Genomic DNA, 19,536 nt, shown 5'->3' on the forward strand with positions numbered 1-19,536 from the left:
TCTACCTGTCTACAGTTGGTCCCCCAAACTCCAGTTCTTCTACCAGAATGAAACAAACTGATACGACTGGCTTGCCAAAAAGACCATCAGTCTGTAAAACTTAATGCTATGTCCCATGAAAGGATCAACTTAATGTCTGGGATTTTCTTGTCTATTGTGGGTTCACCTGAGAGTCACATCTATTTTTTTCTGTTCTAACATGACATATTATTATTAGAACTATCTTGAATACATAAAAGAAACACATGCAGAGAAAAATTTTCCAGGCTTAATATCAAATAACCATCCACTGTTGCAGCAACTGCTGTTGTAACTCGTAAGCATGGCACATGATAACACTGGATTATTTCTACTATTGTTCCTGTGAGAAAAATGATGAAACAGTGGAAGTGCTTCCTTGACTACTGTCATCAATTACAAAAAGCCTTACCTCTTACAGAACTGACAGGTATAAGACCAGGTGAAGAAGGAAAACCTTCTGGTTCGGCAACAAAAGCAAAGCTAAAAAACAGAAATTTTAAAGGAGAAAAAAGAATTGCTAACAGTAAATTTCCTAATTTGTACATCTAAACACGTATTTATATGTGGAAAATCTTAGTAGACAAAGGGAGAAGAGTACTTAAAGACCCTTTTACCAAGTTTGATTCTGTGACAGTTACAATCTGGCTCTGTATTTGATTATAATTCTACTTTTAAATGGGAGAAAAAGGCCACAGCTCTTAAGGGTCTTGCCATCATGGAAGCTATCTGAAGATTCTAAAAAAGTGTCCTGTGTTTCTCAAATATATTTTCTCAATAATCTTTTAAAAATTTAACAACTAAGAGCAGACCTGGTTTTAGGAAGGCACACCATTATTTATTATAGTGGTTTTAAACCTTATGGCTTTCTATTTCTGTGGGAGAAATACTCACTTCTGTGAGCAAGGGAACAGGGACTGCCTGGCAGAGGGTGAGCCTCTGGCCCCTGGAGCCCCCAAAGCCCCGTGCCACCTGGCAGCAGATAGTGCCTGCGTGACCCGCCAACTGGAATGGGCTCTCTACCTTTCCTTTTTTCAGAGCTGTGTAGACATCTTTGTACTGTTGGTACTTTTCCAGCTCTGCTTTGACCAGGACCTGACGAATGTGCATCACCTCCTCCACGGTCAGTGCCAGGCACTCCACCGGGTAGCAGAACTCCTCCTGAAAGTCAGAATCCATGTGAGCAAGAAGCCCCACCCCCTCCAGCAAGGTCATGTCCCCTCCACTTCAGGGCCCTGGTTAGTAGCTCCAAAGAAGAAAGAGGCTCCCAGGAAACCCTGGGGCAGAGCTGGCTCACTCTGGGGACCACAATCTCTGATCACACCCAGATGGTAGCAGGTGACTGCCGGGTCCCAGGTAGCACTAGCCGACCAAGACCTCCGGTAACAGAAGTTTCTCATGTGTGTTCAGATGCATCTCAAACATCTCCAGTCCCTGAAGGGGAGCTGAGTATCTGTGTCCTGAAATCTGGGGGAAATGTTGCTGCTTTAAACCAAATTTATGTCCATTTTCTTCTGATACACAAAGACAATATGTAGCTTTCTGTTGTATACTATCTGCTCAAAGGTAAACAGCAAATCTACAGTACTGGTACAGTTTTAAACACTGATTTGTGGTACCCAGAACAGCCCAAAGAAGATGGTTAGTAACTGACACTGAGAAACGTTATTTAGTGGTAAGTTACATCAGCACAGCCTGAAAACTCCTAATGATGTCAGTGAACTGGACCCGGAGGGTCAGTGCTGGGCTGCCCCATGCACTCCAGAGCCCTTGTCACTTTTCCACACGGGATTGTGGAGGATGACGCTGATGTAACTGATCCCACTGAATAAAGAGCCTCTTGCCTGCTCCCAGTTGGCCCTGCACTGATTGTGGACCCAGCAGAAAGACAGAAACATCCTGTGCGCCCACAGCACGTGGGCCTCACAAACCCATGCCCTCGGTGTGCACACACTGGAACTCACACCCACACACACAGCAGTGCTGTGCACAGGCATTCTGGACTCAGACAAGCCAAACAAGAAAGCACGAGACTGGATGCAGTTCATGGAGATTTAACATTCAGTTCTGTCTTCTGAGAAAAACAAAAACAAATCTAGGCTGCAAACTTGACAAACATTAGCATTTACTATAAAAAAAGAAAATTTGCAGAATTACTGCTGCTTATAGTCATTACAAAATTATCTCTGTTCCAGCTAACTTAGGGAAGATTAAATTTGCTAAAAATGTTTTAGAAAAGATCCTGCAGTTGAATTTTTAAGATGAACAGCTTTGTATCTGGAGGATGGGAGGATAGTTTATTAGATTATATCATGTGCTCTAGAATGTCTAAATACTACAAAAATCCCACCATCACACAATTTTCTCTCAGTAGGAAGAGCTGTCAAAGATAACAGGCTTCAGTTGGCATGTCCAATATTTACTGTGCGTTGCTCGGCCCTGAGAACAGTGTGTGTATGTCCACTGGGACACGATGGCCTCTGAGTGCTGGACATCACAACTGTGCTCAGACTAATGCGCCAGCTGCACACACTGAACAGCAACTTTTCTCAGCTTCTGACGTGTCGTTAAGAAGTCTTTACAGTCGTCTTTATTCATCAGCGACGAGCATGACTACCTATATACGAATCTAGCAAACAAGCAGAAGACTGCTCCGGAGATTGGTGGCCGTGTTGTTAGGAAGATGGCAACCTTACAACGTGACACAGGCGGTGAGATGTGCTGCAACCCTGATAGCAGGCACTGCCCTCTCCTCAGCCTCGAGATACAGACGGGCTCAGTCAGAGCCTACTTTCAACTTTCTGCTTTGAACCATACCCAAATCCACTGCTCTGTCAGATAAAATAAGAAACGGTGGTTTTTTTTGGTGTTCATGTTCTTTTTTTAGAATTTCAAGCAGATTATCCTTTGGTAAATAGCTTCCATCAGGTCAAATGCTAATGTTTTAAATCTGGTGCTTTCCCAAGGACAACAAAACTTTAATGCAACATGAAAGAAAATAAATAATTATAGACTGGCTTTCATTGTTTTTTTTCAACTGATGAAAAAATATTGATTCAACATCCCCAAAGCCAAATTACCCCAGATCTTGCTGAGATCCTCATGCTGCAAAATGTGAAGAGCACTCAGGGTTCGTGCCCCACCCTGAGCTGAGCCCCCGTCCCCCGTCATGAGGGGCCGGTCACGCTACAGCAGGCATGGAACTTGGGTCCTGGCCCAGCACGGACGCCAGGGGCCAGAGCAGCAAGACTCTGATTCTCTGGCTGCTCTGTGCTGCAGGGTAGCTCCCAAATTTAGAAACGGGAAGCTAAATCTTAAATTTTCAGAGATTACAACATACTACAGGAGCAGCTGTGGTGCCTTTAGAACTCACTGTACATATGTCACTAAAATGGCTGGGTTTCTGTTAAATATTCTGGTTATATTTACCATTTAAAAGGCGTCGGAGTTAAGCCAGCACAGAATTAGAGAGCACAGTGTGTCATCTGTTACTGAGCTGGAGAAACAGAAACAGTCACATTTTATAGTGTTTTTGGTTAGCCCAAACTTCATAAATAAGTAGGAGAGATTTGACAATTATCCAAAACAGCCTTTTGAGTTTTTAATAAACCAAAGGAAAGCACACTTAAAAAGAGCAAATATTAATTACTCTTTTTTCAAGTTCATCGTTAAAATTCAAGGTAAATTATATATCTAAAGTCATCTGTAGACTTAGTAGACAGACTGGGGAGGGTTGAAAATAAAAACAAAATGTCAGAGATCTTCAGAAACAGCAGGAGGGGTGGTACTAAATGCCACTCCTGCATCTGACCATGTGCTCACATGGCCAGATCAAAAATGAAAAACAGGATTGAGCCTGAATTTCATGCCAAATGAAGAGAAAGTAATCTGTTGTACCTCATTTACATTCAGTTTCTTTTTTGAACCAAGATGGGTAATAAAGAATAACAAAGAATCTAGCGGCTGTTTGCTTATCAAGAACAGGTCTGGTCAACAGGAAGGATCCCAGAGCCAGGCGGGCTGCTGCCACACAGGTTGCACTGTGCGCAGGGGAAGCCTGAAGATGGTCCCAAGGCTTTTTATGCTACTGAGGTCTGGAAATTACAGACCATACACTTGACAGAATTACAGAAATACACTTTCTATAAAAAGTGTATTCTGTATGAAAATCTCAAAGACTACAAAATGAGTATTTTAAATAATCACATCGATAAAAGAAAACTTGATTTCTCTGTACAGGGAAGCAGGGTGGATTTTTGTAACAACCATCCTGACCATCATAGCACAGCTGTACGGGAGCTGGAGAGAAGGAAGAATCCCTGTGGCTCCCTGGCTGGGCAGCTGAGTGTGGATGACTGCTTCTGGGGGAGGCTGGCAGGAATGCCTTTCCATCAGGCCCCTCAGAAGCTCCGCCCACAGGCTCCCTGACGCTGCTGCATTCTGAGTTTGTTGTCCTTTCACTATCATCCTGTCATTTGAGATCATGGTGTGATCTATGCATCTACCAAAGATTGGAATCAACGGTCAGAAGCAAAGTGTCCATCTAAGCTGTTAATCTGTGCAGAGTGCGGCAGCTGAGGCATCACGACCAGAGACAAGAGGAAGGTAATTCCCAGAGCCCGCAGAAGGAGGCCAACCTGTGTGTGTCTCCACCTGCTGGTAAAAGCTCTCTCACACAGATAATAAACAGCCCCTGCTACCCCCAGCATGGCTGCCTCCAAAGGGTGAGAGCCGAGCAGAAAAGCTGTTTGGAGGGTAGAAAAAAGTGGTCGGAAAGGCAGCGCTGGCCATGCTCTGGTCATCCTTGGAACCTGAACAATACGTATGGGGAAGAGAACGGCAGGGGAGAAGAAATGGAGAAAATACTGCTGAACATGAGTGACTGATACAGAACCATTATAGAGCATGAAAGAAAAACAGACAAAAACACCATGGAGGGCATTAATGTTAGATTCCACATGAGTCTCCAGGCCATCATCTGCATCCATGTGTGTCAAAAGGAAATCAACCACAAAGTCACAGCTGGAGAATCTGAGTTCACACAGCAACACTTCAGCTGTCCTGTGAACTCTTAATCTCCCACACAGGTTTGCGGGATGCAGGCCCAAGATGACAGTAGAAACACACACCCAGCAGCCACCCCTCCCTACTCGGAGGGCGCTGCCCCCAGTCATCTGACCAAATGACGAAAAAAGTACACTTTCAACATCCTGAGGAAAGGGTGCTAAGCCTCTTCAGTTGTGTACGACTCTTTGCAACCCCATGGACTGCAGCCCACCAGTCTCCTCTGTCCATGGGATTGGATTCTCCAGGCAAGAACACTGGTGTGGATTGCCATGCCCTCCTCCAGGGGATCTTCCTGACCTAGGGATTGAACCGGCATCTCCTGTGTCTACACTGTTAGGCGGGTTCTTTACCACTAGCGCCACCTGGGAAACCCCAGGAGGAAAGGGGGGGAAGGTCCAATATAAATGAAAATCAGTAACAACAAAAGACTTTTCTGCTGTCTTTAGTTAACACCTTATAAATGCAAAATGATTCAGTGTTTCCTTAGAAAAATAGCTAAATCATACTTTTAAAAACAATACTTACAAAACTAGACGCCACTGCCACTAAAGGAGTGGGATTTTATGGATTTCCCATGATAAGCTACTGGCAAGAAAAGTCAGGATTTTGATCTGGAGGTTCTCGCATCTCAGCTGGGACCTAGAGGTAGGCGGAGGGGGCGGAGTTCTGTGAACAAATACCAGTTTGCACAGACCATGGGCTCCCCTGCCTGCTCACTAAGCCTCTTCTCTGCAAAGGCATGTTGGTTGTACCTTGCTCTCCTCCTCCACAAAAACAGCTCACGGCCTGACCATACACACTGAGCTGCCCTACGCCAGGAAGACACCTCATGGCCTTCCTTGGTAAAGTTTCTATCACCAGCCAATAGGGCTTCTCAGGTGGTGCTAGTGGGAAAGAACATGCCTGCCGACCCCAGAGACGTTAAGAGACATGGGTTCGATCCCTGGGTTGGGAAGGTCCTCTAGGGGAAGGCATGGCAACCCACTCCAGTATTCTTTCCTGGAGAATCCCATGGACAGAGGAGCCTGGTGGGCTACAGTCCATGGGAGTCGCTAAGTGTCTGAAATGACTGAAGCAATTTAGCACACATGCACCAGCCAAATACTCCTTGTAGTTAATCTGACAGTGTCTTTACACTGCTAATTTTAAGTTTAACCTCAACAGTGCAGGTATTTGGGAAGTCAAGTGGGACAGAAAGAACTTAGGCAGGTTTCCTCTGGCAGATCCGCTGCCTCTTCATGCAAGGACCTCATGGGCTACATCCCCTGCCTGATAAGTGAATAGCTATGACGTGAGCCTGGACGTCTCTGGAAAACAGCGCAAACTGTCAAGGCATCCAAACATCTGCAGTGACTCCAGTATCACACAACATGCTTGAAAACAAGGAACAATGGATTTTTATGAATCAAAATTCTCCCTTTGGATATCTACCTCAATAAGAGTCTACTGTAGTCAGACTTCACTAAGTTTTCTGTTTAGTTTCAACAATTTTTAAGTGGCATTTGAAAGGAAAAAAAGAGTTTCTTTAATAAATATCCATACTTTCAACCATAAATAAGTGTTCCGGGGGAGAAAAGTACTTTAAATGAACAAAGAATGTCAGATTTCACTTGGTTACTCTTAGGATTGCTTTTCTTCTGCTAATAACAACAAATAAGGTTATTATAAAGTTCATTCTAGCTTCTGGAAGCTTCTCAAGGAAACTAATGATTCCAGGTCTCTAACTGCTTACAAGTTGCTCTGCAGAGTCTGTGGGCTACTTACGAGAGACCGGGAGCTCTGCCTGGATGCCGGCAGGAACTGTCTCACGTTAGTGGGTGTTTCCTTCTCAATGGAATGTCGTCTCTGGGGTGGCTGCCGTCGCTCAGGCTGAGGTGTGGAGGATATGGGCAAGAACTTGGGAGGGTCTGAAGAAATAGAATGAACCAAACTGAAATCAGTTCTCTTATAAAGGAAAAAAAAAAAGGCAAATTAGGTTTCAGATTTCTAACAGAAAACCCTCTGCCATATGTGACAAACTGCATTCAAAGATGAAGTATTGATTTTGTTGGAGTGATCAACATTAGGACTGGAGGCCCCTAGGGGACCCTGGAAGACTTATAGAATAATCTTTGCAAGATAAACTTACTACTGAAATAGCAAGGAGAAGGAAAAAGTGTTCAATATTCAAATTCATGCATAAAATGCAACATAAATGGAGTCTCAGATTTATAATACAAATGCCATCCTGTTATTTTCCACAGAATTTTGCAATTAAGAGTCTTAGGCTTTACTTAAATTTTTTTTAAATTGGGCAAAAGACTTGTATTCAATAAACAATTTCAAGGGCAAAGAATTCAAGGAATAGATCTTGGGTTTTATTTTAAAAGCATGTGAAAATTATGTAAATTGTTTGTGTCAAATCATACCAAAATTGTCAAGTATACATTCCTTTTAAAAGATAAAATATGAAAACTCTTTCTTCTTGATGTGTATCAAGACATTTTATCCTTAGTTTAAATCAAGCTTTATTTAAAATAAGTTTCAGCTTCAATGTTAATACTATATATGCCACTGCTTCTCTGTTTAGGAATATCTAGGGACAGAGTTTAAAGGGGCAATGTTTCAGGCTCTGATTCACAGTGTGGAAACACAGGAGGACATCACAGAACTCTGCTGTCTGTCTGTCCATCCTTTCTCCTATCCTCTGCACAATAAGGTGAGGAAAAGTGAAAGTCAGCACAGTGAGGAGGAGATGACCATCCACTTGGACTGTCCTAGCAATAAATCACTAAAAAAAACAGAATATACTTCCCTCAATCAAGGTACAGAAATCCATCATGTGATTTAATGGAGTCTCTATAATATTTAATGGGTCTGGTCAAATAACAATTACAGATAATAACCAAGGTCAGCTCCTGTTGTTTTTGATGTAATCTGCTTAGTTCAGTTCAGTTGCTCAGTCGAGTCCAACTCTTTGCGACCCTATGAATCGCAGCATGCCAGGCCTCCCTGTCCATCACCATCTCCCGGAGTTCACTCAGACTCACGTCCATCGAGTCAGGGATGCCATCCAGCCATCTCATCCTCGGTCGTCCCCTTCTCCTCCTGCCCCCAATCCCAATGCATCAGAGTGTTTTCCAATGAGTCAACTCTTCGCATGAGGTGGCCAAAGTACTGGAGCTTCAGCTTTAGCATCATTCCTTGCAAAGAAATCCCAGGGCTGATATCCTTCAGAATGGACTGGTTGGATCTCCTTGCAGTCCAAGGGACTCTCAAGAGTCTTCTCCAACACCACAGTTCAAAAGCATCAATTCTTCGGCGATCAGCCTTCTTCACAGTCCAACTCTCACATGCATACATGACCACTGGAAAAACCATAGCCTTGACTAGACGGACCTTAGTCGGCAAAGTAATGTCTCTGCTTTTGAATATACTATCTAGGTTGGTCATAACTTTTCTTCCAAGGAGTAAGGGTTTTTTAATTTCATGGCTGCAATCACCATCTGTAGTGATTTTGGAGCCCAAAAAAATAAAGTCTGACACTGTTTCTACTATTTCCCCATCTATTTCCCATGAAGTGATGGGACCGGATGCCATGATCTTCGTTTTCTGAATGTTGAGCTTTAAGCCAACTTTTTCACGCTCCTCTTTCACTTTCACCAAGAGGCTTTTTAGCTCTTCTTCACTTTCTGCCACAAAGGTGGTGTCATCTGCATATCTGAGGTGATTGATAGTTCTCCCGGCAATCTTGATTCCAGCTTGTGTTTCTTCCAGTCCAGCATTTCTCATGATGTACTGTGCATAGAAGTTAAATAAGCAGGGTGACAATATGCAGCCTTGACATACTCCTTTTCCTATTTGGAACCAGTCTGTTGTTCCATGTCCAGTTCTAACTGCTGCTTGCTGACCTGCATACAGATTTCTCAAGAGGCAGGTCAGGTGGTCTGGTATTCCCATCTCTTTCAGAATTTTCCACAGCTTATTGTGATCCACACAGTCAAAGACTTTGGCATAGTCAATAAAGCAGAAATAGATGTTTTTCTGGAACTCTCTTGCTTTTCCATGATCCAGCGGATGTTGGCAACTTGATCTCTGGTTCCTCTGCCTTTTCTAAAACCAGCTTGAACATCTGGAAGTTCACGGTTCACCTATTGCTGAAGCCTGGCTTGGAGAATTTTGAGCATTACTTTACTAGTGTGTGAGATGAGTGCAATTGTGTGGTAGTTTGAGCATTCTTTGGCACTGCCCTTCTTTGGAATTGGAATGAAAACTGACCTTTTCCAGTCCTGTGGCCACTGCTGAGTTTTCCAAATTTGCTGGCATATTGAGTGCAGCACTTTCACAGCATCATCTTTCAGGATTTGTAACAACTCAATTGGAATTCCATCATCTCCACTAGCTTTGTTCGTAGTGATGCTTTCTAAGGCCCACTTGACTTCACATTCCAAGATGTCTGGCTCTAGATTAGTGGTCACATCATCATGATTATCTGGGTAGTGAAGATCTTTTTGTACAGTTCTTCTGTGTATTCTTGCCACCTCTTCTTAATATCTTCTGCTTCTGTTCGGTCCATACCATTTCTGTCCTTTATCAAGCCCATCTTTACATGAAATGTTCCCTTGGTATCTCTAATTTTCTTGAAGAGATCTCTAGTCTTTCCCATTCTCTTGTTTTCCTCTATTTCTTTGCATTGATCGCTAAAGAAGGCTTTCTTATCTCTTCTTGCTATTCCCTGGAACTCTGCATTCAGATGCTTATATCTTTCCTTTTCTCCTTCGCTTTTCGCCTCTCTTCTTTTCACAGCTATTTGTAAGGCCTCCCCAGACAGCCATTTTGCTTTTTTGCATTTCTTTTCCATGGGGATGGTCTTGATCCCTGTCTCCTGTACAATGTCACGAACCTCATTCCATAGTTTATCAGGCACTCTATCTATCAGATCTAGGCCCTTAAATCTATTTCTCACTTCCACTGTATAATCATAAGGGATTTGATTTAGGTCATACCTGAATGGTCTAGGGGTTTTCCCTACTTTCTTCAATTTGAGTCTGAATTTGGCAATAAGGAGTTCATGATCTGAGCCACAGTCAGCTCCTGGTCTTGTTTTTGTTGACTGTATAGAGCTTCTCCATCTTTGGCTGCAAAGAATATAATCAATCTGATTTCAGTGTTGACCATCTGGTGATGTCCATGTGTAGCATCTTCTCTTGTGTTGTTGGAAGAGGGTGTTTGCTATGACCAGTGCCTTTTCTTGGCAAAACTCTATTAGTCTTTGCCCTGCTTCATTCTGCATTCCAAGGCCAAATTTGCCTGTTACTCCAGGTGTTTCTTGACTTCCTGCTTTTGCATTCCAGTCCCCTATAATGAAAAGGACATCTTTTTTAGGTCTTAGTTCTAAAAGGTCTTGTAGGTCTTCATAAAACCGTTCAACTTCAGCTTCTTCAGCGTTACTGGTTGGGGCATAGACTTGGATAACTGTGATATTGAATGGTTTGCCTTGGAGACGAACAGAGATCATTCTGTCGTTTTTGCGACTGCATCCAAGTAGTGCATTTCAGACTCTTTTGTTGACCATGATGGCTACTCCATTTCTTCTGGGGGATTCCTGCCCGCAGTAGTAGATATAATGGTCATCTGAGCTAAATTCACCCATTCCAGTCCATTTTAGTAATCTGCCTAAGTAAATCAAAATACTATTTGAAGAATTTTAACCACTGAAACCTCCACATGTACATGTATAAAAAATGAAGTCAATATACTAAAGATACTCTAATATGTTTTTTCTTAGTAAAATTTTAAATAATTGCAGTAAGATACATATAATATTTACCATCTTACCCAACTGTACACTGTAAAAATTTACCAATTATACCATTTTAAAACATACAATTCAGTGGTATTAAATTGTTTACAGTTACCTTGTTATGCACCCAGTTATAAACTTTATTGTACTTTGTTTGATGATATATATATATTTTGATATTTACTATTTATTTATTTGCCTGAGCTAGGTCTTAGTTGCGGCATGTGGGATTTAGTTCCTTGACCAGGGATCAAACCTGGGCCCCCTGCATTTGGGAGTACAGAGTCTTAGCCACTGGACCATGGGCAGTCCCAAATGATATATTAAATGGATATAAAATAAATTGGTCTAAAGGGCTAAAAATATAAATAAAAATGTAAAATGCAATTATTAAAAACAAAATGTGTGTGGCAGGGTAAAAATGTAGTACTGTTAGAATGTGTTTAAATGTAAGAGGTCATCAGCTTAAAATATTCACCTGTCAATATATGAACCTATATAGTAACCACAAACCAAAAGCCTATATAACAGATACACAGAAAAGAGAAAGGACTCCACATAACACTAAAGATAATCATCAAGGAAGAAGATTATTCTTGGAATAAAAGGAAATAAAAACAATTGCAAAACAATGAACAAAATGGCAGTACATACATACCCATTAATATCAATAAATACCAATAACAGGCTTTCCTGGTAGCTCAGCCTGTAAAGAATCCGCCTGCAATGCAGGAGACCTGGGTTTGATCTCTGGGTTGGGAAGACACCCTGGAGAAGGGAATGGCACCCCACCCCAGTATTCTTGCTTAGACAATACCATGGACAGGGGAGCCGGGTGGGCTCCAGTCTATGGGACTGCAGAGTCAGATATGACTGAGCAACTAAGCACAGATGCACAAATATTAATCATTGCTTTAAATGGAAATGGACTAAATGTTCCAATCGAAAGCTTCAGAGTGCTGTGGAACTCTCCTCAAGGTCATGTGGCAGCCTGGATGGGAGGGGAGTTTGGGGGAGAATGGATACATGCATATGTATGGCTGAGCTCCTGTACTGTTCACCTGAAACTGTCACAACACTGTTAATCAGCTATACCCCAAAACAAAATAAAAAGTGAAAAAAAGAAAGTGAAAAGATAACCCAGAAAACAAAAGAAGATATTTACAAATTATATATATATTTTTGATTTGACATCATTCTCGTTTTTAAAAACCAGAACATTTATTGTGCGACTACCTGTTGAAATATTGTTTTTCAACACAAGTCTTGTTCTTAACATAAATGCTTATAGAAATAAACCTCCCTTTTGTTCTGGGACAGTTTCTGTTGACTTATTTTTTCTTCTGAATGAGCCATACTTTCCTGTTTTTTTATGTGCTTTGTGATTTGTTGTTGAACACTGGACATTTGAATTTATCAATGTGGTAACTCTGGAAATTAGATTCTGCCCTTCCCCAGAGTTTGCTGAGTTTTGTTACTGTGTCTATTCATTGTTTCTCTTATTGTTGAAGGCTGATCTTTGAAGATCAGCCTGATGAAAACTTAACATCTCCTCAGGTCCTTGATGAGCCATTCCCTGGGCATTCATGGTCACTTTCCAATTCTCGCATATCCCCTGGAAATATGGAGGGGTGAGGGGGAAGCTGACAACAGCTCAGCAACAGCCGTCTACCTCTGTCTGCACCTCTGAAATCAGAAGCAGTGACCAGAATACAGAGCCCCAAGATCTGGAGGACCAGGTCATTTTGTCCGTCTTGGCCCCGCCAACTGTGTGCAAGCTGCTTCAGGAATGGTACACAGCTGCCTGTCACATGGACAGGGACAGGGGAATGAATGGCTGCCACTCACTAAGAGCTGAAATCTACTGAAGTTAACCACAATTCACCATCTTCCCCTGGAAGTTGTAAGCATTCAGCAGATTCTAGCATTCCAAATATATCAGACAGATTCTGCCGCTACAGTTACTGTGTAGGTGAGAAGACGACTACACGGTGCCTGCTACTCTGCCATCTTCCCAGAATCCTCCCTGCTAATATAGAATTTTTAATCCTTTATATTAATCTTACAAACGAAAAAATTACCAACACTGGGGCATCCCTGGTGGTCCACTGGTGAAGAATTTGCCTTGCAATGCCATGGACACAGGTTCAATACCTGGTTTGGGAAGTTAAGATCCCATCCGTTGGAGCAACTAAGCCCACACACTACAACTGGACAGCTGCACCTCAGGGAAAGATCCCACATGGCACCATGGAGACCTCACATGCCCCAGTGAAGACCCAACACAGCCAAGTAAGTATTTCAAAAAGATGGCCAATAGTACTTTTCAAAATCATTCCATTTTAGATTCTGTATTAGAACCTATTACCTGAAGAGTTATAAAGGTGTTTTTATTATCTATACTTGTACGTGGATAAGGGGGAAGGGTGTGTGGGGGTGTATTTTGTGTGTGTAGCAGGAATGATAACAAGTGTGATTATTCAGGGCTTCTGGCTTAAATTTAGATAATGAGGTAATTCCAAAAAGTACACACAGGCCGACCTACTCCCTACAGCTATTATCTGTAAACCTAAAGGTGACTGGTTTACTATAACTTGAGAACCTGAGACCTAATTACCAGTTTAGCCCTATCTTATGATGTTATTCTAGGAAAAAAATGATTATTTCTGCTCCTGACCAGGACAATTCCAGGGTTGGTTCTTTAACTAGTTACTCCAAATGACAAGAAGGCACTTTGGGATTCCCTTTCCTAGGTTAAACATGTTTTTTAAGGCATCTGACACTGGTTCTTTGTACCACAAATACTCACTCTTCCTTGTGGACACAGTCTCCAGGAAGGGGTCTTCCAGGAAGGAGGGAGACGCACTGCTGCTGCTGGCGGACCTGGGCAGGGTCTCCTCCTGAAAAAGACACAGGGCAAGCGGGAGAGACAGATCTCTTAGACACTGGTGCTCTCATGCTCATTAGCAGTGTTCACTCATAAGAGGTAACATGAGCCACCACATTTTAATGTCCAAGGTTCAGAGCAAGTTGGAGACAAACTAGAAGGGATCTAAAATTAGACATATCTGGGTGTGCTCCAGCTTTGTTCCTCATTAGAGTGATGTGACATAGAGCAAGTTTCTTATCTCAGTTTCATAATTTCAATACTATTACTACAAGGACAAATCTGAGAACACATTTAAAATGCTTAACACATCACCCGGCACACAACAAATGGTGATTAACATAACCAGTCAAGTATTTAACACATTTAAAAAACTAACAGACTTATAACCCCTACAGAGTAGATGTGTTTTGTTCATTGTTGTTACCTACTACCAAGTCCATCCCACTAAGTAATGCATAAATATTTGTTGAATGAATGAAAACATATTTCATGAGAAATATGTCTGCACTGTGTCAAATAAAATTTAAATTCCCGTTACTTGTGAGGAGACCTTCTTAATTTGTTTTAGACTATACCAAAGTGAAGTACAATATTTATTCATGAAAAATTTACTACTTACTATGTGACAGGAGATATATATTAACTGGAAGACAACTCAATTCTGTAATACATAGAGAAAACTGCTGAATATTTTTAAATATAGAAGAAAGTTAGGTTAATATATTAATCTATGATCATGTGAGACAAACAGTGAAAATCCTTTCTGACCTACTTAGTGTGGAAAGCATTAGTTTCAAACAAGCCCCACTACGAAGGGCCTAGTCAAGGAACAGGAGAAGAAAGCCGTGTAGACCACAGAGCCCACACAAGGACGGTCTGAGCAGCCACCTCCTCCTGGTGCTCACTGCCAAGAACAAACCAGGTGACATCAGCCAAGCTTCACCCAGAGGTGATACACAGGACATGGTACAGGTCTCCAGAAAAGTCAGTGAGAACTAGCTTATCTCCTGCTTCTGGCAGGTCAAAAGGAAGTAAAAGCTATGAGTATCTCAGAAAGAAAAAAGAAGTCACATACAGGACTTCTCAGCAGTTATGAGGTGGGAGTTCCTGACTGAAACAGCAGAAACCATCCCCGCTGTACATCCTTCAACCAACCTTCCCAGAACCACTGTTACAGCTGACTTTACTAAGGCATGTCCATGCTGCGCAGCCTCCCTCCTTCCCAAGGGTCTGAAATGCTTCCCCTGAGAGCAGTGAGGAGCCTGCCCTGGGCAGGCAGGCTGGACATGGGATCGCTGTGGGGAGGGGTAACTCCCAGAGGAAAACAAAAGCAGGACACTCATTGACATAAATTGTAGCAATGTTTTATTGGATCCATCTCCTAAAATAGGAAATAAAAGCAAAAATAAACAAATAGGACTTAAACAGTTCATCTTATTCAACATCAAGAAAAAACAGTTAAAAAATGGGCAGAAGAACTGAACAGACATTCTTCTGAACAGGAAATGCAGATGGCCAACATGGTACATGAAAAGATGCTCAACACTGCTAACTACCAGGGAAATTCTAATCAAAACCAAAAGGAGCTATCACCTCACACCTGTCAGAACAGCTATCATCAAAAACAAAACAAAAACCATAAATGTTGGAGTGGATGTGGAGAAGTGAGAACACTTGCACACTGTCTGTGGGAATGTAAATCACTGCAGCCACTGTGGAGAACAGTATGGAGGTTTCTCAAAAAACTAAAAGCAGAACTACCATATGGCCCAGCAATTCCACTCCTGAGTATGTATCGGAAAAAAACAAAAACACTAATTCAAAAAGATACATGCGCTCCATTATTCACAGCAGCATTATACAAGTCTTTGACACTCACCCATGTCAGAAATATCTATCACTGTCAGAAGTCCCACAGCTGTGCTCCCAGGGTGGGGCTGTCCCTGAGGCCACCAGAGTCATCTCAGATACAAGCCTGGGCACTGAACTCACTGGGCAGGAAGGAAAATCTCCCTTTTCTTGACAGGATGCCCAGTTAAGGCACAGATAAAGCTCCTGAGCTTTGCTTCCCTACTGAAAGCTTTGATATAGTGCCAATCAAAGCTTATCTTGACTTTTACAATGTTACCTGGGTCAGGCTAGTAGAGGTTATTAAAGATAGACCAAAAAAACCCCACTGAGATTAGAATTTTGAGAAAAGAAAAAAACAGCAGTGGAAGCAGACCGGGTGCTGGGAGGTCTATTCAGAGTTTGGCGGGGGTTCTGTTACTTCTCTGTTGTCTGACTTTGTAAACTGAGCCTCTGCCTCCACTAGGCTGTGTTCTTACTGCAAAGTAATGATGTTGAACACAATTTCTAAGCCCCTTTCCAGTTTAAATTATTTTCATTTAGGCATTCTCATACTGCTAGTTGGAATACTAGGAAGTTTATGAGATACGAAGATTTTGGGCTTAGATTTGGGTTTCAGATCTGTCTCTATAATTTACCTTTTAACAATCTTAGTTCAAAAACAAAACCTTTCTGTGTGCACTCAATATGCCAACAAGTTTGAAAAACTCAGTAGTGGCCACAGGTCATTTTTCATTCCAATCCCAAAGAAGAGCAATGCCAAAGAATGTTCAAATTACCACACAATTGTACTCATTTCACATACTGGCAAGGTAATGCTCAAAATTCTCCAAGCGAGGCTTCAACAGTACATGAACTGAGAACTTCCAGGTGGATTTAGAAAAGGCAGAGGAACCAGAAATCAACATCAGAAACTGCCAACATCCACTGGATCACAGAAAAAGCAAGAGAATTCCAGAAAAACATCTGCTTCATTGACTATGCTAAACCCTTTGACTGTGTGGATCACAATGAACTGTGGAAAATTCTGAAAGAGATGGGACTACCAGACCACCTAACCTGACTCATGAGAAACCTGTATGCAGGTCAAGAAGCAACAGTTAGAACCAGACATGGAACAACAGACTGGTTCAAAATTGGGGAAGGAGTACGTCAAGGCTGTATATTGTCAGCCTGCTTATTAAACTTATATGCAGAGTACAGCATGCAAAACGAGAGGCTGCATGAAGCACAAGCTGGAATCAAGATTTCGTGGAGAAATATCAACAACCTCAGATATGCAAATGACACCAACTTCAATGGCAGAAATTGAAGAGGAACTAAAGCCTCTTGATGAAGGTGAAAGAGGAGAGTAAAAAAGCTGGCTTAAAATGCAGCATTCAAAAAACTAAGATCATGGCTTCTAGTCCCATCATTTCATGGCAAATAGATGGGGAAACAATGACAGACTTTATTTTCTTGGGCTCCAAAATCACTGCAGATGGTGACTGCAGCCATGAAATTAAAAGACATTTGGTCCTTGGAAGAAAAGCTATGACCAACCTAGCTGCTGCTGCTAAGTCACGTCAGTTGTGTCTGACTCTGTGCGACCCCACAGACGGCAGCCCACCAGGCTCCCCCGTCCCTGGGATTCTCCAGGCAAGAACACTGGAGTGGGTTGCCATATCCTTCTCCAATGCATGGAAGTGAAAAGTGAAAGTGAAGTTGCTCAGTCGTGTCCGACTCAGCGACCCCATGGACTGAAGCCTACCAGGCTCCTCCATCCATGAGATTTTCCAGGCAAGAGTACTGGAGTGGGTTGCCATTGTCTTCTCCGATGACCAACCCAGACAGCATATTCAAAAGCAGAGAGATTACACTGCTGACCAAGTTCCAGATACTCAAAGCTATGGTTTTCCCAGTAGTCATGTATACATGTGAGAGTTGGAGATGACTCTTCAGAGTCCCTTGGACTGCAAGATCAAACAGTCAATCCTACAGGAAATTAGTCCTGAATATTCATTAGAAGACCTGATGCTGAAGCTCCAATACTCTGGCCACCTGATGTGAAGAACTGACTCATTGGAAAGACCCTGATGCTGGGAAAGATTGAAAGCAAGAGAAATGGAAGACAGGATGAGATGGCTGAATGGCATCACCGACTCAATGGACATGAGTTTGAGCAGGCTCCAAGAGTTGGTGATGGACAAGGAAGCCTAGTGTGCTGCAGTCCAAGGGGTCACAAAGAGTTGGGCACGACTGAGTGACTGAATTATATTGGCTGAAAACTGGGGGGAGGGCAAGCAGTAGCTGGAGCGACACAAGGGCCCATGGAGGCTGACCCTGAACGGGCGTGGGCCTCACCTCTGAGTCGGAGCTGTCCAGCTCAGCCAGCGTCGGGGCTTTGAGGAGCTTCTTCCGTGGCACAGGCACCTGCTGGGCGGTTCCTGACCCACCTTCTCTAGGCTGTGACGCCACACCTCCATTCACCATGGATGATTCTGCAACATTCTTGGGAGATTCAGTGGTTGTCACCTCTGGGGAAAAAAAGGCAAAAGCTGACCTTTCCCTAAGCACAGAAAGGTGGTCAGTAGACGAAAAGGAGTCTTCAAGCGCCTGCACTGAGCTGAAAGGCATTCCTATGTCATGCAGACGGCACAGAGGCCACACGCAGTAACACCTGGGCATATAACACATGTGTATTTGACATTAACTGTCACACTCAAATAAAGGAAACCTTTCCATGAATAACTATATATTATGCGTAGATTAAAATTTATAACTGGGAGAAATCCTACAGAAAACCAACTCCAGTTGATTTACTTCCCAGAGGCCCAGGGAGGCTCGAGTTCCCTTGAGCCTCTGAAGAGTGAGTGATGGACTGATGGAAGTGACAGTGTACAGGAGCCTCCTGCATGGGGCTGCAAGACTGAGGGTGGTTTGAGTCTAAAATAGAAACAGCCAATTATCTATACATATAGACAAGAACACACAGAATCTGGGATACATTCCTTCTGATAAAGCTGATATAGATTATCCCAAGCTCAAATCTGGATGGAAAGGCAGTGAAAGAAGTGTGGGAGCAGGATACAGAGCACAAAGTTCGGAGTACAGACTATAGATGACAGGGGGCGGGGGCGGCAGAGGCCAGAGCAGAGAGCACACGGCACGGCGGGGGCAGGCCCACAGTGCCGAGCACGGAGTGCAGAGTACAGACTACAGAGGACAGGGGGAGAGGACCGAGCAGAGAGCAGACGGCACGGCGGGGGCAGGCCCACAGTGCCCAGCACGGAGTGCGGAGTACAGACTACAGAGGACAGGGGGCGAGAGGACCGAGCAGAGAGCACAGGGCACAGCGGGTGCGAGCCCACAGTGCCTAGCACGGAGTGCAGAGTACAGACTATAGACTACAGAGGACCGAGCAGAGAGCACAGGGCATGGCGGGGGCAGGCCCACAGTGCCAAACCCGGAGTGCGGAACAGAGACTAGACTACAGAGACTAGAGCACAGGGCTGGAAGCACAGAGCAGAGAGTGTGTCCAGGACAGGGCATGGAGTGGGGAGTACAGACTGCAGATTATATAGAGAGCACAGGAGCTGGGAGGCCAGAGGGTGTGGGCACAGGGCAAGAGCACAGTGCGTACGTAGCGTATGTAGCGTACGTGGCACAGCACAGGCTACTGCGTAGGGAGTGTAGAGCTTCCAGCACACAGAACAGCAAGGCGAGGATGGTTCGGACTCAGAGGCTAACTCTGCTACTTGTCTGACCTTGAGCAATTACAGCAACTCAGTCCTCACCTGTTAAATAGGGCTAACAGCAGAAGTGGGCTTGCTGTGAGGATTACATAAATTAACAACTGCATATAAAACAATTAATAGTGTAATAAAGGCGGCGCACGATAAACGTTAGCAATTATTACACTGACTTTTATCTCCATTCGTCAGTGAGTGGA

The 19,536-nt window shown here is 43.2% G+C and overlaps 1 protein-coding gene across 7 annotated transcripts in view; it reads right to left on the bottom strand.

Moving 5' to 3' along the window:
- SPIRE1 (spire type actin nucleation factor 1) overlaps positions 1 to 19,536 on the bottom strand; it is a 142,387-nt gene that overhangs the window by 5,036 nt on the left and 117,815 nt on the right. For 3 of the 7 annotated variants that reach the window (XM_027960807.2, XM_015103672.3, XM_060405471.1), the window contains 6 exons: positions 17,949 to 18,121; positions 13,677 to 13,767; positions 6,850 to 6,992; positions 4,656 to 4,829; positions 1,042 to 1,179; positions 431 to 501 (listed from right to left, as the gene is read on the bottom strand). In XM_027960807.2, coding sequence (XP_027816608.1) covers positions 431 to 501; positions 1,042 to 1,179; positions 4,656 to 4,829; positions 6,850 to 6,992; positions 13,677 to 13,767; positions 17,949 to 18,121 — 790 coding nt within the window. The remainder of the gene's footprint in view (positions 1 to 430; positions 502 to 1,041; positions 1,180 to 4,655; positions 4,830 to 6,849; positions 6,993 to 13,676; positions 13,768 to 17,948; positions 18,122 to 19,536) is intronic. The other 4 variants (XM_015103674.3, XM_027960808.2, XM_042239299.1 and 1 more) reach the window with 2 other exon arrangements.

This window comes from Ovis aries, chromosome 23 (assembly GCF_016772045.2).
Source record: "Ovis aries strain OAR_USU_Benz2616 breed Rambouillet chromosome 23, ARS-UI_Ramb_v3.0, whole genome shotgun sequence".
Classification (NCBI taxonomy): Eukaryota; Metazoa; Chordata; class Mammalia; order Artiodactyla; family Bovidae; genus Ovis; species Ovis aries.